Source organism: Tympanuchus pallidicinctus, unplaced genomic scaffold (assembly GCF_026119805.1).
Source record: "Tympanuchus pallidicinctus isolate F22 unplaced genomic scaffold, pur_lepc_1.0 scaffold72, whole genome shotgun sequence".
NCBI lineage: Eukaryota > Metazoa > Chordata > Aves > Galliformes > Phasianidae > Tympanuchus > Tympanuchus pallidicinctus.
In genome coordinates this window covers 162,763-185,262 of record NW_026294794.1, presented here as the reverse complement: position 1 = coordinate 185,262, position 22,500 = coordinate 162,763, and the positions used below count along the sequence as shown (strand labels likewise).

The window sequence follows — 22,500 nt, the reverse complement described above, 5'->3', positions numbered from 1 at the left end:
GAGCCAAGTAAACCGGGGAGAAAAGGACAAACAAAGAGCAAAGGGGTGGACTGCAAATATATGGCAAAGCAAAAAATTCAAAGCAACACAGTGAGACAATATGAAAGCTAGCAAAACCTAAGGGTGGAACGTGGAAAAAAAAAACCAAAACAAACAAAACAATCTAGAATGAAAGACAAGAAGCAAAATAAGGGTGGAACATGGAAAAAAAAAAAAAAAAAAAAAAAGAATCAAACAAACTAGAATGAAAGACAAGAAGCAAAATAGAAAGTAGGACAAAGCAAAACAATGCCAGAAAACCAAGAGCCAAGAAACAGAATGAACAAGAAAAAGGAAAGCAAACCAAAAAAACCAAACAAACATCAAATTAACAATGGAGAGCAAAGCCAAAGGAGCAGTAGAGAAAGCAAAACCAAGTGAACAAAGGAAAGCAAACCAATGGGACCCAGTGGAACAGAATGAACAAGAAAAAGGAAAGCAAACCAAAAAAACCAAACAAACATCAAATTAACAATGGAGAGCAAAGCCAAAGGAGCAGTAGAGAAAGCAAAACCAAGTGAACAAAGGAAAGCAAACCAATGGGACCCAGTGGAAAAAGAGACAATACACAGAAACAGAAACAACCAACAGAACAAAGAAATGGGATTCAATGAGACAGCAAAGCAAAGGTGACAAGAGCCTGTGGTGCAGCCAAAAGCTCATCAACCGTGCCTGGGAGGAGGTCAGGGTAGCTACCGGGCATGGATGCTGCCAGGCACCCGAGGAAAAGCCTCCAGTCCACAACAAGGACAGAGGCTAGGACAGCCAGGATGTAGGAATGAACAATCCAGAAGGCTAACATCAGGTAAGTAAAAGCAAGGTAAGTGGAAGAAGGAGGAATGTAATGAAAGCCAAAGAAAAAGAGGAGAAAAGCGGAGACAAACATTTAGAACTGATGAAAATAATGCAAAGGCATGGTCTGGAAAGAAAAAGAACCAACCAAAAAGAAAAATCAGCAGTAGAAAGCAAAGCCAACCGAGCAGGAAACAAAAGCCAAAAGGAAAAGGAAAAGAGCCAAGTAAACCGGGGAGAAAAGGACAAACAAAGAGCAAAGGGGTGGACTGCAAATATATGGCAAAGCAAAAAATTCAAAGCAACACAGTGAGACAATATAAAAGCTAGCAAAACCTAAGGGTGGAACATGGAAAAAAAAACAAAAACAAACAAAACAATCTAGAATGAAAGACAAGAAGCAAAATAAGGGTGGAACATGGAAAAAAAAAAAAAAAAAAACAAACAAAACAAACTAGAATGAAAGAAAAGAAGCTAAATACAAAGTAGGACAAAGCAAAACAATGCCAGAAAACCAAGAGCCAAGGAACAGAATAAACAAGAAAAAGGAAAGCAAACCAAAAAAACCAAACAAACATCAAATTAACAATGGAGAGCAAAGCCAAAGGAGCAGTAGAGAAAGCAAAACCAAGTGAACAAAGGAAAGCAAACCAATGGGACCCAGTGGAACAGAATGAACAACAAAAAGGAAAGCAAACCAAAAAAACCAAACAAACATGAAATTAACAATGGAGAGCAAAGCCAAAGGAGCAGTAGAGAAAGCAAAACCAAGTGAACAAAGGAAAGCAAACCAATGGGACCCAGTGGAAAAAGAGACAATACACAGAAAGAAACAGAAACAACCAACAGAACAAAGAAATGGGATTCAATGAGACGGCAAAGCAAAGGTGACAAGAGCCTGCCGTGCAGCCAAAAGCTCACCATCCGTGCCTGGGAGGAGGAAAGGGTAGCTACTGGGCATGCTGCGACCTCCAGCAGAGATGCACTTCCTCAGCTGGCGCCCGTGGAGGAGTCCGCGGCTGCAAGCAGGACAAAACATCTCTCTGGAGGAAGGGAAAGCGCTCGCGGTCATGCCGAGGAGGAGGTCAGGGTAGCTACCGGGCATGGATGCTGCCAGGCACCCGAGGAAAAGCCTCCAGTCCACAACAAGGACAGAGGCTAGGACAGCCAGGATGTAGGAATAAACAATCCAGAAGGCTAACATCAGGTAAGTAAAAGCAAGGTAAGTGGAAGAAGGAGGAATGTAATGAAAGCCAAAGAAAAAGAGGAGAAAAGCGGAGACAACCTTTGAAACCGATGAAAATAATGCAAAGGCATGGTCTGGAAAGAAAAAGAACCAACCAAAAAGAAAAATCAGCAGTAGAAAGCAAAGCCAACCGAGCAGGAAACAAAAGCCAAAAGGAAAAGGAAAAGAGCCAAGTAAACCGGGGAGAAAAGGACAAACAAAGAGCAAAGGGGTGGACTGCAAATATATGGCAAAGCAAAAAATTCAAAGCAACACAGTGAGACAATATAAAAGCTAGCAAAACCTAAGGGTGGAACATGGAAAAAAAAAACCAAAAAAAAAAAAAGAACCAAACAAACTAGAATGAAAGACAAGAAGCAAAATAGAAAGTAGGACAAAGCAAAACAATGCCAGAAAACCAAGAGCCAAGGAACAGAATGAACAACAAAAAGGAAAGCAAACCAAAAAAACCAAACAAACATGAAATTAACAATGGAGAGCAAAGCCAAAGGAGCAGTAGAGAAAGCAAAACCAAGTGAACAAAGGAAAGCAAACCAATGGGACCCAGTGGAACAGAATGAACAACAAAAAGGAAAGCAAACCAAAAAAACCAAACAAACATCAAATTAACAATGGAGAGCAAAGCCAAAGGAGCAGTAGAGAAAGCAAAACCAAGTGAACAAAGGAAAGCAAACCAATGGGACCCAGTGGAACAGAATGAACAACAAAAAGGAAAGCAAACCAAAAAAACCAAACAAACATCAAATTAACAATGGAGAGCAAAGCCAAAGGAGCAGTAGAGAAAGCAAAACGAAGGGAACAAAGGAAAGCAAACCAATGGGACCCAGTGGAAAAAGAGACAATACACAGAAAGAAACAGAAACAACCAACAGAACAAAGAAATGGGATTCAATGAGACGGCAAAGCAAAGGTGACAAGAGCCTGCCGTGCAGCCAAAAGCTCACCATCCGTGCCTGGGAGGAGGAAAGGGTAGCTACTGGGCATGCTGCGACCTCCAGCAGAGATGCACTTCCTCAGCTGGCGCCCGTGGAGGAGTCCGCGGCTGCAAGCAGGACAAAACATCTCTCTGGAGGAAGGGAAAGCGCTCGCGGTCATGCCGAGGAGGAGGTCAGGGTAGCTACCGGGCATGGATGCTGCCAGGCACCCGAGGAAAAGCCTCCAGTCCACAACAAGGACAGAGGCTAGGACAGCCAGAATGTAGGAATGAACAATCCAGAAGGCTAACATCAGGTAAGTAAAAGCAAGGTAAGTGGAAGAAGGAGGAATGTAATGAAAGCCAAAGAAAAAGAGGAGAAAAGCGGAGACAAACTTTTAGAACCGATGAAAATAATGCAAAGGCATGGTCTGGAAAGAAAAAGAACCAATCAAAAAGAAAAATCAGCAGTAGAAAGCAAAGCCAACCGAGCAGGAAACAAAAGCCAAAAGGAAAAGGAAAAGAGCCAAGTAAACCGGGGAGAAAAGGACAAACAAAGAGCAAAGGGGTGGACTGCAAATATATGGCAAAGCAAAAAATTCAAAGCAACACAGTGAGACAATATAAAAGCTAGCAAAACCTAAGGGTGGAACATGGAAAAAAAAAAAAAAAAAAAAAAAGAACCAAACAAACTAGAATGAAAGACAAGAAGCAAAATAGAAAGTAGGACAAAGCAAAACAATGCCAGAAAACCAAGAGCCAAGGAACAGAATGAACAACAAAAAGGAAAGCAAACCAAAAAAACCAAACAAACATCAAATTAACAATGGAGAGCAAAGCCAAAGGAGCAGTAGAGAAAGCAAAACCAAGTGAACAAAGGAAAGCAAACCAATGGGACCCAGTGGAACAGAATGAACAAGAAAAAGGAAAGCAAACCAAAAAAACCAAACAAACATGAAATTAACAATGGAGAGCAAAGCCAAAGGAGCAGTAGAGAAAGCAAAACCAAGTGAACAAAGGAAAGCAAACCAATGGGACCCAGTGGAACAGAATGAACAAGAAAAAGGAAAGCAAACCAAAAAAACCAAACAAACATGAAATTAACAATGGAGAGCAAAGCCAAAGGAGCAGTAGAGAAAGCAAAACCAAGTGAACAAAGGAAAGCAATGGGACCCAGTGGAACAGAATGAACAACAAAAAGGAAAGCAAACCAAAAAAACCAAACAAACATCAAATTAGCAATGGAGAGCAAAGCCAAAAGAGCAGTAGAGAAAGCAAAACGAAGGGAACAAAGGAAAGCAAACCAATGGGACCCAGTGGAAAAAGAGACAATACACAGAAAGAAACAGAAACAACCAACAGAACAAAGAAATGGGATTCAATGAGACGGCAAAGCAAAGGTGACAAGAGCCTGCCGTGCAGCCAAAAGCTCACCATCCGTGCCTGGGAGGAGGAAAGGGTAGCTACTGGGCATGCTGCGACCTCCAGCAGAGATGCACTTCCTCAGCTGGCGCCCGTGGAGGAGTCCGCGGCTGCAAGCAGGACAAAACATCTCTCTGGAGGAAGGGAAAGCGCTCGCGGTCATGCCGAGGAGGAGGTCAGGGTAGCTACCGGGCATGGATGCTGCCAGGCACCCGAGGAAAAGCCTCCAGTCCACAACAAGGACAGAGGCTAGGACAGCCAGGATGTAGGAATGAACAATCCAGAAGGCTAACATCAGGTAAGTAAAAGCAAGGTAAGTGCAAGAAGGAGGAATGTAATGAAAGCCAAAGAAAAAGAGGAGAAAAGCGGAGACAAACTTTTAGAACCGATGAAAATAATGCAAAGGCATGGTCTGGAAAGAAAAAGAACCAATCAAAAAGAAAAATCAGCAGTAGAAAGCAAAGCCAACCGAGCAGGAAACAAAAGCCAAAAGGAAAAGGAAAAGAGCCAAGTAAACCGGGGAGAAAAGGACAAACAAAGAGCAAAGGGGTGGACTGCAAATATATGGCAAAGCAAAAAATTCAAAACAACACAGTGAGACAATATAAAAGCTAGCAAAACCTAAGGGTGGAACATGGAAAAAAAAAAACAAAACAAACAAAACAAACTAGAATGAAAGACAAGAAGCAAAATAGAAAGTAGGACAAAGCAAAACAATGCCAGAAAACCAAGAGCCAAGGAACAGAATGAACAACAAAAAGGAAAGCAAACCAAAAAAACCAAACAAACATCAAATTAACAATGGAGAGCAAAGCCAAAGGAGCAGTAGAGAAAGCAAAACCAAGTGAACAAAGGAAAGCAAACCAATGGGACCCAGTGGAACAGAATGAACAAGAAAAAGGAAAGCAAACCAAAAAAACCAAACAAACATCAAATTAACAATGGAGAGCAAAGCCAAAGGAGCAGTAGAGAAAGCAAAACCAAGTGAACAAAGGAAAGCAAACCAATGGGACCCAGTGGAACAGAATGAACAAGAAAAAGGAAAGCAAACCAAAAAAACCAAACAAACATCAAATTAACAATGGAGAGCAAAGCCAAAGGAGCAGTAGAGAAAGCAAAACCAAGTGAACAAAGGAAAGCAAACCAATGGGACCCAGTGGAACAGAGTGAACAACAAAAAGGAAAGCAAACCAAAAAAACCAAACAAACATCAAATTAACAATGGAGAGCAAAGCCAAAGGAGCAGTAGAGAAAGCAAAACGAAGGGAACAAAGGAAAGCAAACCAATGGGACCCAGTGGAAAAAGAGACAATACACAGAAAGAAACAGAAACAACCAACAGAACAAAGAAATGGGATTCAATGAGACGGCAAAGCAAAGGTGACAAGAGCCTGCGGTGCAGCCAAAAGCTCACCATCCGTGCCTGGGAGGAGGAAAGGGTAGCTACTGGGCATGCTGCGACCTCCAGCAGAGATGCACTTCCTCAGCTGGCGCCCGTGGAGGAGTCCGCGGCTGCAAGCAGGACAAAACATCTCTCTGGAGGAAGGGAAAGCGCTCGCGGTCATGCCGAGGAGGAGGTCAGGGTAGCTACCGGGCATGGATGCTGCCAGGCACCCGAGGAAAAGCCTCCAGTCCACAACAAGGACAGAGGCTAGGACAGCCAGGATGTAGGAATGAACAATCCAGAAGGCTAACATCAGGTAAGTAAAAGCAAGGTAAGTGCAAGAAGGAGGAATGTAATGAAAGCCAAAGAAAAAGAGGAGAAAAGCGGAGACAAACTTTTAGAACCGATGAAAATAATGCAAAGGCATGGTCTGGAAAGAAAAAGAACCAACCAAAAAGAAAAATCAGCAGTAGAAAGCAAAGCCAACCGAGCAGGAAACAAAAGCCAAAAGGAAAAGGAAAAGAGCCAAGTAAACCGGGGAGAAAAGGACAAACAAAGAGCAAAGGGGTGGACTGCAAATATATGGCAAAGCAAAAAATTCAAAGCAACACAGTGAGACAATATAAAAGCTAGCAAAACCTAAAGGGAGATCATGGAAAAAAAAAAACAAACAAAACCAGCCAGAATGAAAGACAAGAAGCAAAATAGAAAGTAGGACAAAGCAAAACAATGCCAGAAAACCAAGAGCCAAGGAACAGAATAAACAACAAAAAGGAAAGCAAACCAAAAAAACCAAACAAACATCAAATTAACAATGGAGAGCAAAGCCAAAGGAGCAGTAGAGAAAGCAAAACCAAGTGAACAAAGGAAAGCAAACCAATGGGACCCAGTGGAACAGAATGAACAACAAAAAGGAAAGCAAACCAAAAAAACCAAACAAACATCAAATTAACAATGGAGAGCAAAGCCAAAGGAGCAGTAGAGAAAGCAAAACGAAGGGAACAAAGGAAAGCAAACCAATGGGACCCAGTGGAAAAAGAGACAATACACAGAAACAGAAACAACCAACAGAACAAAGAAATGGGATTCAATGAGACGGCAAAGCAAAGGTGACAAGAGCCTGCGGTGCAGCCAAAAGCTCACCATCCGTGCCTGGGAGGAGGAAAGGGTAGCTACTGGGCATGCTGCGACCTCCAGCAGAGATGCACTTCCTCAGCTGGCGCCCGTGGAGGAGTCCGCGGCTGCAAGCAGGACAAAACATCTCTCTGGAGGAAGGGAAAGCGCTCGCGGTCATGCCGAGGAGGAGGTCAGGGTAGCTACCGGGCATGGATGCTGCCAGGCACCCGAGGAAAAGCCTCCAGTCCACAACAAGGACAGAGGCTAGGACAGCCAGGATGTAGGAATGAACAATCCAGAAGGCTAACATCAGGTAAGTAAAAGCAAGGTAAGTGGAAGAAGGAGGAATGTAATGAAAGCCAAAGAAAAAGAGGAGAAAAGAGGAGACAAACTTTTAGAACCGATGAAAATAATGCAAAGGCATGGTCTGGAAAGAAAAAGAACCAACCAAAAAGAAAAATCAGCAGTAGAAAGCAAAGCCAACCGAGCAGGAAACAAAAGCCAAAAGGAAAAGGAAAAGGAAAACAGCCAAGTAAACCGGGGAGAAAAGGACAAACAAAGAGCAAAGGGGTGGACTGCAAATATATGGCAAAGCAAAAAATTCAAAACAACACAGTGAGACAATATAAAAGCTAGCAAAACCTAAAGGGAGAACATGGAAAAAAAAAACAAACAAAACCAGCCAGAATGAAAGACAAGAAGCAAAATAGAAAGTAGGACAAAGCAAAACAATGCCAGAAAACCAAGAGCCAAGGAACAGAATAAACAACAAAAAGGAAAGCAAACCAAAAAAACCAAACAAACATCAAATTAACAATGGAGAGCAAAGCCAAAGGAGCAGTAGAGAAAGCAAAACCAAGTGAACAAAGGAAAGCAAACCAATGGGACCCAGTGGAACAGAATGAACAAGAAAAAGGAAAGCAAACCAAAAAAACCAAACAAACATCAAATTAACAATGGAGAGCAAAGCCAAAGGAGCAGTAGAGAAAGCAAAACCAAGTGAACAAAGGAAAGCAAACCAATGGGACCCAGTGGAACAGAATGAACAACAAAAAGGAAAGCAAACCAAAAAAACCAAACAAACATCAAATTAACAATGGAGAGCAAAGCCAAAGGAGCAGTAGAGAAAGCAAAACGAAGGGAACAAAGGAAAGCAAACCAATGGGACCCAGTGGAAAAAGAGACAATACACAGAAACAGAAACAACCAACAGAACAAAGAAATGGGATTCAATTAGACAGCAAAGCAAAGGTGACAAGAGCCTGCCGTGCAGCCAAAAGCTCACCATCCGTGCCTGGGAGGAGGAAAGGGTAGCTACTGGGCATGCTGCGACCTCCAGCAGAGATGCACTTCCTCAGCTGGCGCCCGTGGAGGAGTCCGCGGCTGCAAGCAGGACAAAACATCTCTCTGGAGGAAGGGAAAGCGCTCGCGGTCATGCCGAGGAGGAGGTCAGGGTAGCTACCGGGCATGGATGCTGCCAGGCACCCGAGGAAAAGCCTCCAGTCCACAACAAGGACAGAGGCTAGGACAGCCAGGATGTAGGAATGAACAATCCAGAAGGCTAACATCAGGTAAGTAAAAGCAAGGTAAGTGGAAGAAGGAGGAATGTAATGAAAGCCAAAGAAAAAGAGGAGAAAAGCGGAGACAAACTTTTAGAACCGATGAAAATAATGCAAAGGCATGGTCTGGAAAGAAAAGGAACCAATCAAAAAGAAAAATCAGCAGTAGAAAGCAAAGCCAACCGAGCAGGAAACAAAAGCCAAAAGGAAAAGGAAAAGAGCCAAGTAAACCGGGGAGAAAAGGACAAACAAAGAGCAAAGGGGTGGACTGCAAATATATGGCAAAGCAAAAAATTCAAAGCAACACAGTGAGACAATATAAAAGCTAGCAAAACCTAAGGGTGGAACATGGAAAAAACAAACCAAAACAAACAAAACAATCTAGAATGAAAGACAAGAAGCAAAATAGAAAGTAGGACAAAGCAAAACAATGCCAGAAAACCAAGAGCCAAGGAACAGAATAAACAACAAAAAGGAAAGCAAACCAAAAAAACCAAACAAACATGAAATTAACAATGGAGAGCAAAGCCAAAGGAGCAGTAGAGAAAGCAAAACCAAGTGAACAAAGGAAAGCAAACCAATGGGACCCAGTGGAACAGAATGAACAAGAAAAAGGAAAGCAAACCAAAAAAACCAAACAAACATCAAATTAACAATGGAGAGCAAAGCCAAAGGAGCAGTAGAGAAAGCAAAACCAAGTGAACAAAGGAAAGCAAACCAATGGGACCCAGTGGAACAGAATGAACAACAAAAAGGAAAGCAAACCAAAAAAACCAAACAAACATCAAATTAACAATGGAGAGCAAAGCCAAAGGAGCAGTAGAGAAAGCAAAACCAAGTGAACAAAGGAAAGCAAACCAATGGGACCCAGTGGAACAGAGTGAACAACAAAAAGGAAAGCAAACCAAAAAAACCAAACAAACATCAAATTAACAATGGAGAGCAAAGCCAAAGGAGCAGTAGAGAAAGCAAAACCAAGTGAACAAAGGAAAGCAAACCAATGGGACCCAGTGGAAAAAGAGACAATACACAGAAAGAAACAGAAACAACCAACAGAACAAAGAAATGGGATTCAATGAGACGGCAAAGCAAAGGTGACAAGAGCCTGTGGTGCAGCCAAAAGCTCACCATCCGTGCCTGGGAGGAGGAAAGGGTAGCTACTGGGCATGCTGCGACCTCCAGCAGAGATGCACTTCCTCAGCTGGCGCCCGTGGAGGAGTCCGCGGCTGCAAGCAGGACAAAACATCTCTCTGGAGGAAGGGAAAGCGCTCGCGGTCATGCCGAGGAGGAGGTCAGGGTAGCTACCGGGCATGGATGCTGCCAGGCACCCGAGGAAAAGCCTCCAGTCCACAACAAGGACAGAGGCTAGGACAGCCAGGATGTAGGAATGAACAATCCAGAAGGCTAACATCAGGTAAGTAAAAGCAAGGTAAGTGCAAGAAGGAGGAATGTAATGAAAGCCAAAGAAAAAGAGGAGAAAAGAGGAGACAAACTTTTAGAACCGATGAAAATAATGCAAAGGCATGGTCTGGAAAGAAAAAGAACCAATCAAAAAGAAAAATCAGCAGTAGAAAGCAAAGCCAACCGAGCAGGAAACAAAAGCGAAAAAGGAAAAGGAAAAGAGCCAAGTAAACCGGGGAGAAAAGGACAAACAAAGAGCAAAGGGGTGGACTGCAAATATATGGCAAAGCAAAAAATTCAAAACAACACAGTGAGACAATATAAAAGCTAGCAAAACCTAAAGGGAGATCATGGAAAAAAAAAAACAAACAAAACCAGCCAGAATGAAAGACAAGAAGCAAAATAGAAAGTAGGACAAAGCAAAACAATGCCAGAAAACCAAGAGCCAAGGAACAGAATAAACAAGAAAAAGGAAAGCAAACCAAAAAAACCAAACAAACATGAAATTAACAATGGAGAGCAAAGCCAAAGGAGCAGTAGAGAAAGCAAAACCAAGTGAACAAAGGAAAGCAAACCAATGGGACCCAGTGGAACAGAATGAACAACAAAAAGGAAAGCAAACCAAAAAAACCAAACAAACATCAAATTAACAATGGAGAGCAAAGCCAAAGGAGCAGTAGAGAAAGCAAAACCAAGTGAACAAAGGAAAGCAAACCAATGGGACCCAGTGGAAAAAGAGACAATACACAGAAACAGAAACAACCAACAGAACAAAGAAATGGGATTCAATGAGACGGCAAAGCAAAGGTGACAAGAGCCTGCGGTGCAGCCAAAAGCTCACCATCCGTGCCTGGGAGGAGGAAAGGGTAGCTACTGGGCATGCTGCGACCTCCAGCAGAGATGCACTTCCTCAGCTGGCGCCCGTGGAGGAGTCCGCGGCTGCAAGCAGGACAAAACATCTCTCTGGAGGAAGGGAAAGCGCTCGCGGTCATGCCGAGGAGGAGATCAGGGTAGCTACCGGGCATGGATGCTGCCAGGCACCCGAGGAAAAGCCTCCAGTCCACAACAAGGACAGAGGCTAGGACAGCCAGGATGTAGGAATGAACAATCCAGAAGGCTAACATCAGGTAAGTAAAAGCAAGGTAAGTGCAAGAAGGAGGAATGTAATGAAAGCCAAAGAAAAAGAGGAGAAAAGAGGAGACAAACTTTTAGAACCGATGAAAATAATGCAAAGGCATGGTCTGGAAAGAAAAAGAACCAATCAAAAAGAAAAATCAGCAGTAGAAAGCAAAGCCAACCGAGCAGGAAACAAAAGCGAAAAAGGAAAAGGAAAAGAGCCAAGTAAACCGGGGAGAAAAGGACAAACAAAGAGCAAAGGGGTGGACTGCAAATATATGGCAAAGCAAAAAATTCAAAACAACACAGTGAGACAATATAAAAGCTAGCAAAACCTAAAGGGAGAACATGGAAAAAAAAAACAAACAAAACCAGCCAGAATGAAAGACAAGAAGCAAAATAGAAAGTAGGACAAAGCAAAACAATGCCAGAAAACCAAGAGCCAAGGAACAGAATAAACAAGAAAAAGGAAAGCAAACCAAAAAAACCAAACAAACATCAAATTAACAATGGAGAGCAAAGCCAAAGGAGCAGTAGAGAAAGCAAAACCAAGTGAACAAAGGAAAGCAAACCAATGGGACCCAGTGGAACAGAATGAACAACAAAAAGGAAAGCAAACCAAAAAAACCAAACAAACATCAAATTAACAATGGAGAGCAAAGCCAAAGGAGCAGTAGAGAAAGCAAAACCAAGTGAACAAAGGAAAGCAAACCAATGGGACCCAGTGGAACAGAATGAACAACAAAAAGGAAAGCAAACCAAAAAAACCAAACAAACATCAAATTAACAATGGAGAGCAAAGCCAAAAGAGCAGTAGAGAAAGCAAAACGAAGGGAACAAAGGAAAGCAAACCAATGGGACCCAGTGGAAAAAGAGACAATACACAGAAAGAAACAGAAACAACCAACAGAACAAAGAAATGGGATTCAATGAGACGGCAAAGCAAAGGTGACAAGAGCCTGCCGTGCAGCCAAAAGCTCACCATCCGTGCCTGGGAGGAGGAAAGGGTAGCTACTGGGCATGCTGCGACCTCCAGCAGAGATGCACTTCCTCAGCTGGCGCCCGTGGAGGAGTCCGCGGCTGCAAGCAGGACAAAACATCTCTCTGGAGGAAGGGAAAGCGCTCGCGGTCATGCCGAGGAGGAGGTCAGGGTAGCTACCGGGCATGGATGCTGCCAGGCACCCGAGGAAAAGCCTCCAGTCCACAACAAGGACAGAGGCTAGGACAGCCAGGATGTAGGAATGAACAATCCAGAAGGCTAACATCAGGTAAGTAAAAGCAAGGTAAGTGCAAGAAGGAGGAATGTAATGAAAGCCAAAGAAAAAGAGGAGAAAAGAGGAGACAAACTTTTAGAACCGATGAAAATAATGCAAAGGCATGGTCTGGAAAGAAAAGGAACCAATCAAAAAGAAAAATCAGCAGTAGAAAGCAAAGCCAACCGAGCAGGAAACAAAAGCGAAAAAGGAAAAGGAAAACAGCCAAGTAAACCGGGGAGAAAAGGACAAACAAAGAGCAAAGGGGTGGACTGCAAATATATGGCAAAGCAAAAAATTCAAAACAACACAGTGAGACAATATAAAAGCTAGCAAAACCTAAAGGGAGAACATGGAAAAAACAAACCAAAACAAACAAAACCAGCCAGAATGAAAGACAAGAAGCAAAATAGAAAGTAGGACAAAGCAAAACAATGCCAGAAAACCAAGAGCCAAGGAACAGAATAAACAACAAAAAGGAAAGCAAACCAAAAAAACCAAACAAACATCAAATTAACAATGGAGAGCAAAGCCAAAGGAGCAGTAGAGAAAGCAAAACCAAGTGAACAAAGGAAAGCAAACCAATGGGACCCAGTGGAACAGAATGAACAACAAAAAGGAAAGCAAACCAAAAAAACCAAACAAACATCAAATTAACAATGGAGAGCAAAGCCAAAGGAGCAGTAGAGAAAGCAAAACCAAGTGAACAAAGGAAAGCAAACCAATGGGACCCAGTGGAACAGAATGAACAACAAAAAGGAAAGCAAACCAAAAAAACCAAACAAACATCAAATTAACAATGGAGAGCAAAGCCAAAGGAGCAGTAGAGAAAGCAAAACCAAGTGAACAAAGGAAAGCAAACCAATGGGACCCAGTGGAACAGAATGAACAACAAAAAGGAAAGCAAACCAAAAAAACCAAACAAACATCAAATTAACAATGGAGAGCAAAGCCAAAGGAGCAGTAGAGAAAGCAAAACCAAGTGAACAAAGGAAAGCAAACCAATGGGACCCAGTGGAAAAAGAGACAATACACAGAAAGAAACAGAAACAACCAACAGAACAAAGAAATGGGATTCAATGAGACGGCAAAGCAAAGGTGACAAGAGCCTGCTGTGCAGCCAAAAGCTCACCATCTGTGCCTGGGAGGAGGAAAGGGTAGCTACTGGGCATGCTGCGACCTCCAGCAGAGATGCACTTCCTCAGCTGGCGCCCGTGGAGGAGTCCGCGGCTGCAAGCAGGACAAAACATCTCTCTGGAGGAAGGGAAAGCGCTCGCGGTCATGCCGAGGAGGAGGTCAGGGTAGCTACCGGGCATGGATGCTGCCAGGCACCCGAGGAAAAGCCTCCAGTCCACAACAAGGACAGAGGCTAGGACAGCCAGGATGTAGGAATGAACAATCCAGAAGGCTAACATCAGGTAAGTAAAAGCAAGGTAAGTGCAAGAAGGAGGAATGTAATGAAAGCCAAAGAAAAAGAGGAGAAAAGAGGAGACAAACTTTTAGAACCGATGAAAATAATGCAAAGGCATGGTCTGGAAAGAAAAGGAACCAATCAAAAAGAAAAATCAGCAGTAGAAAGCAAAGCCAACCGAGCAGGAAACAAAAGCGAAAAAGGAAAAGGAAAACAGCCAAGTAAACCGGGGAGAAAAGGACAAACAAAGAGCAAAGGGGTGGACTGCAAATATATGGCAAAGCAAAAAATTCAAAGCAACACAGAGAGACAATATAAAAGCTAGCAAAACCTAAGGGGAGAACCTGGGAAAAAAAAAAAAAAAAAAAAAAAACAGAATGAAAGACAAGAAGCAAAATAGAAAGTAGGACAAAGCAAAACAATGCCAGAAAACCAAGAGCCAAGGAACAGAATGAACAACAAAAAGGAAAGCAAACCAAAAAAACCAAACAAACATGAAATTAACAATGGAGAGCAAAGCCAAAGGAGCAGTAGAGAAAGCAAAACCAAGTGAACAAAGGAAAGCAAACCAATGGGACCCAGTGGAAAAAGAGACAATACACAGAAAGAAAAGGAACCAGTCGAAAAGCCTGAAGTCCTCGTCGGGCAAAGAGGTAAGGACACCCAGGATGTGGGAATGAAGAACCAGAGAGCTAACGTCAGGTAAGGAAATGCAAGGTAAGTGGAAGGAAGCAGCCATTTGGACGAGGTAGGGGTCCAACAAGGAAAGGAAGAGAAAAAATATAATGTATTAAAGTAGAGAAATTCAAAGTAATGCCTTAAAATCTGATTTGAAAAAAAGCAGGAATGGAAAAGAAGAAACAAAAAGGAAAAAAAATAACAATAAAGCATAGTTAAATGGGGCTGTAAAGAAAAGGAAAATGGAAAGGGGAAAAAAAGCAACAAAAACTAGGTGGCAAAGCAAAGGAATAGCACTGAAAAAGCCAAGACATAGAATGCAATATCATGGCAAAACATTAGATTCAAAGAAAGTAAAGAACAAGAAACTGCCATCCCAAATTTCTCAAAGGAAAGAAGCAATATATGACAATAATGACTAAAAAGCTAAGCAAAGAAAAGAAATGCAAACGAGAAATTCCTGTGATTTCTACAGGCATTTAGAGCCTCTCTGGAAATACCAGCTGTGGTACACTCCCACCCCTGCAGCAGTTGTGACCTCTGTGAGTGCTCATGAGTCCATAGAAACAGGCACCCAACATCTGCAAAGAGATGCAGCATTCCAATAGTGCCAGAGACATGAGATCACAGTGCTGAGCCATTAGTTATCACTAAAAGAAACAAACATTTGGGAGAGTATTCACAGCAACTGCTGCAATTTCTGGTCACATCCAGCTTTCTTACAGTTCAGGTGGAAAAGACAGGTGCTCACAGACATCAGTTCAGGGGTTAAACCAATACACCTGCAAAATGCCAGCATTATTCAGGAATGGACCTGTGTCTTCAGGTGCCACAGTTCAATCCATGCAAAGTTACCGTGTAGAGCCTTAGCTCTTGACTTCCATTTCTTCCCTATCTTTTACTACTGCAGGCAGCTAGAACAAACCTCTCAGGCGAAATCCAGGGCAGCAGGGGCCTGGCAAACCATAACCAGGTGCAGCTGGCAGGAGGGCAGTGCCCATTCTCGGCTCCCACCCTGCCCCAGCAGGTTAAGGAGCCTGGCTCTGCTGTCCTGTTGCAGCACATGCAGAATCCAACCAGTTACGCAAGTAACAAAGGATCAGTAAGGCTCCCCCTGCTCCAACTTTTCCCCTTCAAAGTGAGAGAAAGGAAGAAAGCCCAAACAAAGAAACCCAGCCATACCTTTCCACATGCAGAGCAGGAATGGGAACTGCGTCTGTCTCCTTGCTGAGACAGTGGTGGAGAAGCTCAGTTCCTGAGGTCCTCTCCACAGGGACTGCCCCCTGGCTTCACTCTTTCTTCAACTGCCTCAATCCCAAAAATCTCCTTTTGGAGAATGTCACTCCGGTCTTCAAAAAGGGCAAGAAGGAAGAGCCAGGCAATTATAGGCCAGTCAGCCTCACCTCTGTCCCTGGAGAGGTGATGGAACAGCTCTGCTGGATGCCATCTCCAGACAACTGGAAGAAAAGGAGGTTATCAAGAGTAGTCAGCACGGGTTCACCAGGGGGAGGTCGTGCTTGACCAACCTGGTAGTCTTCTATGATGTCTCTGGCTGGGTGGATGGGGGGAGAGCAGTGGATGTAGTCTACCTTGATTTCAGCAAGGCATTTGATACTGTCCCCCATGACATCCTTACAACAAAGTTGAGGAAGTGTGGGATAGATGAGTGGACAGTGAGGTGGGTTGAGAACTGGCTGACTGGCAGAGCGCAGAGGGTCGTCGTTGGTGGTGCAGAGTCTGGCTGGAGGCCTGTAACCAGTGGTGTTCCTCAGGGGTTGGTGCTGGGTCTTGTTCAATATCTTCATCAATGACCTTGATGAGGAGATGGTGGCCACCCTCAGCAAATTTGCTGATGATACGAAGTTGGGAGGATTGGCTGACACGCCTGAAGGCCGTGCTGCCATTCAGCGAGAGCTGGACAGGCTGGAGAGCGGGGCAAAGAAAAACCGGATGAGGTTCAACAGAAGCAAGTGTAGAGTCTTGCATTTGGGGAGGAATAATTGCATGCACCAGTACAGGTTGGGGGATGAGCTGCTGGAGGGGAGCTCTGCGGAGAGGGACCTGGGTGTCCTGGTGGATGACAGGTTGCCATGAGCCAGCAGTGTGCCCTTGTGGCCAAGAGGGCCAATGGCATCCTGGCGTGCATTAAAAAGAGCGTGGCCAGCAGGTGGAGGGAGGTGATCCTCCCCCTCTGCTCTGCCCTGGTAAGGCCTCATCAGGAGCACTGCGTCCAGTTCTGGGCTCCCCAGTACAAAACAGACAGGGACCTCTTGGAAAGAGTCCAGCAGAGAGCCACAAAGATGGTGAGGGTACTGGAGCATCTCTGCTATGAGGAAAGGCTGAGTGAACTGGGTCTGTTCAGCCTTGAGAAAAGAAGGCTGAGAGGGGACCTGATCCAGGTCCAATCAGTATCTCAGGTGTGGGGGGAAGAATGGCGAGGACAGACTCTTTTCAGTGGTGAGTGGAGACAGGACAAGGGGAAATGGCTGGAAACTGCAGCACAGGAAGTTCCGCACCAATGTGCGAAGGAACTTCTGTACAGTGAGGTGACGGAGCACTGGAACAGGCTGCCCAGGGAGGTGGGGGAGTCTCCTTCCCTGGAGATGTTCAAGACCTGCCTGGATGCCGACTTGTGAGACCTGCTGTAGGGAACCTTGGCAGGGGGTTGGACTCGATGATCTCTGAAGGTCCCTTCCAACCCCCACAATTCTGTGATTCTGTAACAGCTGCTCCTGCATTGACCTTCACTCACACTCTGATGCCGTCCACTTCCAGCACAAGCTGACCTGCAAGGCACAGAAAGGAAACGTGGGATTAATGCCAGTGCAGAAGCCCACGGCTGTGTCACCACCATGTATTGCAGCCTTGGGAAGTCAGCTACAACTACAACCTTGGTCAGAATTAAAACAGGCACAGTACATTAATTGTGACCTCTAAACTGAAGTAACTGTCACGATCAGAAATAAATACTGAAATCACTCACTTAACTGTTTGTGGTTACCTCCAAACTCCTTTGCTTCTGGGAGAACATGGACTCAGAATTGAAAGATACAAGAAAAATGGCATCTGCTTCACTGGAGATGGTTAAGCTCCAGTAAGTAGGACTCCAAAATGAAAAGGTTTTCTACTCCTTATAAGGCAGAAAGTGACGGGATGATTGCCTACGCCTGCAGAAAGCCTGGTCTGCTCTGCCACAGGTGGCTGAATGACACAAAAGCTGAGCTGCCCGTTCAGAAGTGCGTGGGGCACGGGCATGGAGCGGGCATGGGGCACCAACACATGGGATGTCAACATTCCTTGGGCACTTTCCCATCCTTCCATAAAAAGGTAACTCTTGACCTTTAAACCTAACCCAAAAGGGTATCCCATCAACATGACCCACAAGGGTAACTGCAGACAAAGGCAATAGCAAAGACAGCTGCTTTAAACCAGTCCTAAATTACCCAAGAAACGTAAAGGACACAAACCTGTAAATAGAATGAGCCAGCAGGACGAGGAAATGAGCAGGGATTTCAGAAACAGGCCTGCTATCAGGGAGGGGAGCCCAGGCCTGCCCCAGCACCACAGATCACCATGACACAACACAACATGGGGAGGTAGCAAAGGTGGCAGGGCTAGCAGGAGAGCTGGCGGAGCAGGAAGGTTGGATGCCTGGCAGTTTGAGAGTGACTGAGGTAGCCTCACCCATCACAGACATGGTCCGTGCAGCAGACAGCTGGGTGTCTGACATGACATGAAGCGTCTTCGTGGGGCTGGCCGTGGTCACTGCAGAGAAGGAAAGAACGTGGTCAGCAGCTGTGGGGACAGGGCACCTACCCTGGGCTGCAGCCCCGACAGCAGAGTTGCAGGGCTTCAGACTGCACTGAAACCCCCTTGCCTCATTTTGTTTTCAGAGTGACTCCAAAACAAACCCCAGCACTGTCACAGCCTGGGCAGAGCACAGCAAGGGAGCCCCAAACCTTTCAGCTCCCTTTCTAGACCCCTCAGATAACTCAAAGAATCCTCCCTCCCTTGAGCAATCTCACCCTCTCCCCGGGCAGCTAGGACCGCAGGCTTCTTCTTGGCCATGAGCTCTCCATCCCACTCTCAAAGCTCTCACACAGCTCAAGCATCTTCAGCTCTACCTGATACGGCTTCTCAAGCACCCACCTGCCTATGCATTACATGCCTCTATCTGCCTTTGCTTTGGAAGCATTCACATGCTTCCCTTTGCTAACCAAGCCCACAGCTGCGTTAGCTTTGCATGCAACTGCCTGCCTTTGCTTTGCAAGCACCTTCCTTTCTATGGCCTAGGAAGAGGTCTGTTCTTCATTAGCAATGCCTCTGTACACCCTGAAAACAAGGAGGAAGAGTCCATGACAGAAAGTCAGAGAGATTCTTGGAGCACAAGGGACCATTTCACAAGAACAAGCTCCCCGCCGTCTACGTGAACACTGTTCCACTCCTGCAGCACCGTTAGCCAAGTCAGGGCTGTCCCACACACATCAGGCACTTTCACTGCTAACTCTCTCTCATGTAACTCGCGATACGATTCAAGGGAAGTTGCACCAGGGGAGATTCAGGCTGGACGTTAGGAAAGACTGCTTCTCCAAAAGAGTGGCTGGTACTGCAATGGGCTGCCTAGGGAGGTGGTGCAGTCACCCACCCTGGAGGTGTTCAAAGAACATTTAGGCCATCGTGTTGAGGGACACAGATTAGTGAGAACTGTTGGCGACAGGTGGACGGTTGGACTGGATGATTTTGTAGGTCTTTTCCAACCTTGGTGATTCTAGGATTCCATGACCTTGCTAATTATATCATGGCTATGACCATTTTCAAGACATGCTACTTCATGTAGGCAGATGAATTTCTTAGCTACTTCCCTCCTGCCCCAATGGTGGTCACACTGCATGATCCCCACTTGACAGGCTGGGACAGCAGCCTGAAAGTACAAGTTGTACCTCTGGGTTTTTCAAGTCCCTTTTAATCCCAGGAGAGAATAGAACAGCCTGAACAAAAAGGGTGCAGCGGGGCTCTCTCTAGGACACCTGTCGTCTCAGCAGAGGTCACAGTTACTTAAAATGCACCTGCAGAACCATCATGCTCAAACAAGGAAAGAAAACAAGTCCACGATGCCATGAAGGGCACCAAGATCTTAGTAGGTGATATCTGCTCCATGGGCACAGGATGCACACAAATTGCCCCTCATCTCTTCCCCATCCCCCACCCGCCCCCCTACTGTCCCCCCCCCCCGTAATTTCCACAGGCATTTCGAGACTCTGTGAAAAGATAACACAAGGCTCACGGAGAAGACTGGATGTACATGAGGTTTTTCCCTTCCCTGGTGCTAGAGCACTGCTTGTCTAGATGATACATATTGTTCATACAAGCACCAACCAAGCGTGGCAACAAACAACTGAAATGGCATTTCCTCTGCAAATCAACCAGCCTGTCCAAAGATCTCACCGAAGAGACTTGCCAAAAAGGCCAGAACCATTACTTCCTTTTAGCAGGCTTACTCACAGAACAGCAGGCTTCTCTCCACCGTGCATCACATGCACACAAACAGGCTGTTTGTGCAAGGAGGGCAATTTCACCTGAGCACCTCACCATAAACGTTGCCTCCGCCCTGCCTTTCTGCAGAGATACAAGGATAAAAACCTCACTTCCTCCAAGCAACGACTGGAAGGAACTCTGGAAAATTCTCCATTCGAAAGCAGCTCCTTTGTGGTCTTGGTTCCTGAGGGCTCCTTTGGATCACCTTTCAGGCAGAGTGTAAGAGGTTCTCTTGTACAAATCTATCTACCTTGGTACCTTTTTCCACCCCAAAACTAATTCGGACAGAGGTGTGATGCAGACGTTGGACACTGAGAAGAAGTGAAAAAGAGCAGAAAAGAGGATCAAATTAAGGATACAGGTAAGGAAGAAGAGCAGAAGATGAAAAGCACGATAGGATACAGGCAAGACAGCAAAAGAGATGAGCAGGAGTGGAGAGAATAAAGGCAAGAGACGATGAGAAGGATAAGAGTAGAAGGAGAACAGACAAGAAAGAAAGAAGCGCACAGAAGAAGAAAAAGGATGGAGGTAACAAGCAGACAAGGAGAAAAGCAAAAGAGGTATTAGCGGATACAGAGAAGACAAAAGCAGAAGTGGTGAGAAGCTTGTGAGGCACAATCATTGAGGCAGAAGGTACAAGTATTCCTTTGTGTGCCCACACAAAACTCTTGAGGAGGAACGAGGCTGCTCTCCCACTAAAGCTGAAACGAAAGTTTGAGAACTATCACTCGTGGGTTCTTTTTGCTAAATTCATACATTGGTTCTTAAACTAATGTGCTAAGCCCTGCTGCTGGACAGAGCAGCCCACATCAGTCCCTGCTTTTCCTTCGAGGATTATGATGTTCACATCCTAAAACTCACCACCTTCGACCTTTCTTGCTTAGAGACACATCTCCAACATCCAATTACACTACAAGGAAGGACACATACGTACAGCGATTGCACACACCATCCCCACAAATAACTTCTTTAGCCACTGCAATTTGGGAAGCCAGGAAGTCACGTTGGTTTCAGCTCACATTGTCTTACGTTGAGCAGTATTTCAGTTTGGTGCCATATCTTATCTATAGCTGCTTCAATTCTACCCCTCTGATCTACATGAACACAAGAACATCATTTACTGCTGCACGAACTCCTCCTTGTGCACATAACAACATACCTGAAGCCTTTCTATGTTGCAATACCACTCAGGCCAAGCTTTGGACTCTTTCCCTTCTCTTCTTCCCTTCTGCCCCTCTCCTCTTCCCTTTCCCTTTCTCTTTCCCTTCCCCTTCCCTTTCCGTTCCCTCCCTCCCTGCATCCCCTCCCCCAAAACCCCTCTCCTTCCTACTCCCCATTCTCCCTTTCCCCTCCCCCTTCTTCCCCTCCCTTCTCTTTTTTTTCCTCCTTTTTCCATTTCCTTCCTCCTTTTCCCTCCCTCCCTTCCTTCCTTCCCACTCCTTCCCTCCTTGCTCCCTCCCTCCCTATCAGCCTGGCTCTCACGGTGTTGGCCAGATCCCCGTCTTCCTTTTCCCATATCTCCACGTTCTGCCCACATCCCATCGTTTCGCTGCATCTCCCTGTGGATCTCCCACCCCACAGCAGCCATCCCCGGAGCTCTGCCCTCTCCCAGTCACCCCCTCACCTTCCCAGGAGATCCCTGAACGCTCTCCGTCCCCCCGCTGCCCCTCGAACCCCACTCGGACTTCAGGCCGTTCGTGTGGGCTGCGCTGCCAGGCGACAGCACGCCCTCCCTCACGGCGGCGCCGGAAGCCGTTCCCGCAGCGACAGCGCATGCATGGCTGCGTCTCCATAGCGATGGCACCTCGCGGCGTCCGTTGCTCCAGCAACGCGCAGTCCCCGCTGAGTGACGTCATCACGCTGTGACCAAAGGACGCGGCCATGCAGAAGCGGAGCAGGTCGCCGCGCTGCTCCAGCGCCGCGGCGGCTTCTGAGAGTGGGTGTTTGGGGCGGCACCGGGGCTGGGGCCGCTCGCTCTTGGCCCCATGGGGCCTCTGTGGTGCTCAGAGCCTCCGCTCGGCGGCGGGAGGTGCCCTGTGCCCCCCGCCCCTCCCCCACCCCGCTCCGTGTTTCACTGCCTTCCCTCCCTCCCCTCACAGCCCGTCCCCGCCACGGGTCGCCCACGACCCACCGAATCCCTCAGTCTGACCCCTGGGCTTACCCTATGCCCGCCCCCTGCCTCCGCTTCCCCCATTCTCATAGCTGGACTCCTCTTCTATCCCCTCCCCTAAGATCCTCACCACCGTGCCCCTTCATTTAATTAGTCCAGATCCCTTACCCCAATTCCTTTCACCTGTATACTATGGGGAGAAAATAAAGATATTCTAGCTCGGACTAGAAAAAGACCTCCAGAGGTATAAGCAAGTTAAAGATTGTAACTATCCATGCCAGACAGACCCTCTTGACATGATCACGAGATGTCTAGCTCGTACAACTGGCATGGGCGTCAGCAGATGCTATAAAGACCATTGGCAAGCCCGGCCAAAACTGAGGTGGCTTTGTGGAGGTGAGCGGCAAGGAACCATGGCTGCGTGTATGACAAAGGAGCAGGCGGTGGATTGCCAACTGACAGAAGAACCCCTCAACTGTACATGGAACCCGCTTTACATTCCCCTGACTGAGAGCAGACAGAGGA

The 22,500-nt window shown here is 45.8% G+C and overlaps 1 protein-coding gene and 3 long non-coding RNA genes across 6 annotated transcripts; 3 read left to right on the top strand and 1 right to left on the bottom strand.

Moving 5' to 3' along the window:
* Positions 1 to 720: 720 nt before the first annotated feature.
* LOC128072916 (uncharacterized) lies at positions 721 to 7,593 on the top strand. 3 transcript variants are annotated; one of them, XR_008202517.1, is made up of 2 exons: positions 721 to 1,173; positions 7,561 to 7,593. It is a non-coding gene; the product is annotated as an uncharacterized LOC128072916 (long non-coding RNA). The 3 variants fall into 3 exon arrangements; XR_008202516.1 differs by lacking the exon at positions 721 to 1,173 and adding an exon at positions 2,124 to 2,366; XR_008202515.1 differs by lacking the exon at positions 721 to 1,173 and adding an exon at positions 3,258 to 3,636.
* Positions 1,413 to 16,138, bottom strand: LOC128072913 (uncharacterized). The gene is made up of 11 exons (XM_052667140.1): positions 15,857 to 16,138; positions 15,734 to 15,787; positions 15,513 to 15,672; positions 15,054 to 15,112; positions 13,374 to 13,471; positions 11,971 to 12,068; positions 6,940 to 7,176; positions 5,827 to 6,102; positions 4,425 to 4,700; positions 3,022 to 3,258; positions 1,413 to 1,989 (listed from the first exon to the last, which is right to left on the bottom strand). Exons 6-11 carry the CDS (start codon positions 12,008 to 12,010, stop codon positions 1,697 to 1,699), a joined length of 1,359 nt encoding a protein of 452 aa, XP_052523100.1. The 5' UTR covers positions 12,011 to 12,068; positions 13,374 to 13,471; positions 15,054 to 15,112; positions 15,513 to 15,672; positions 15,734 to 15,787; positions 15,857 to 16,138; the 3' UTR covers positions 1,413 to 1,696.
* Positions 8,695 to 11,362, top strand: LOC128072915 (uncharacterized). Its single transcript, XR_008202514.1, has 2 exons — positions 8,695 to 8,812; positions 11,330 to 11,362. It is a non-coding gene; the product is annotated as an uncharacterized LOC128072915 (long non-coding RNA).
* Positions 9,354 to 11,208, top strand: LOC128072917 (uncharacterized). Its single transcript, XR_008202518.1, has 2 exons — positions 9,354 to 9,565; positions 10,680 to 11,208. It is a non-coding gene; the product is annotated as an uncharacterized LOC128072917 (long non-coding RNA).
* Positions 16,139 to 22,500: the final 6,362 nt, after the last annotated feature.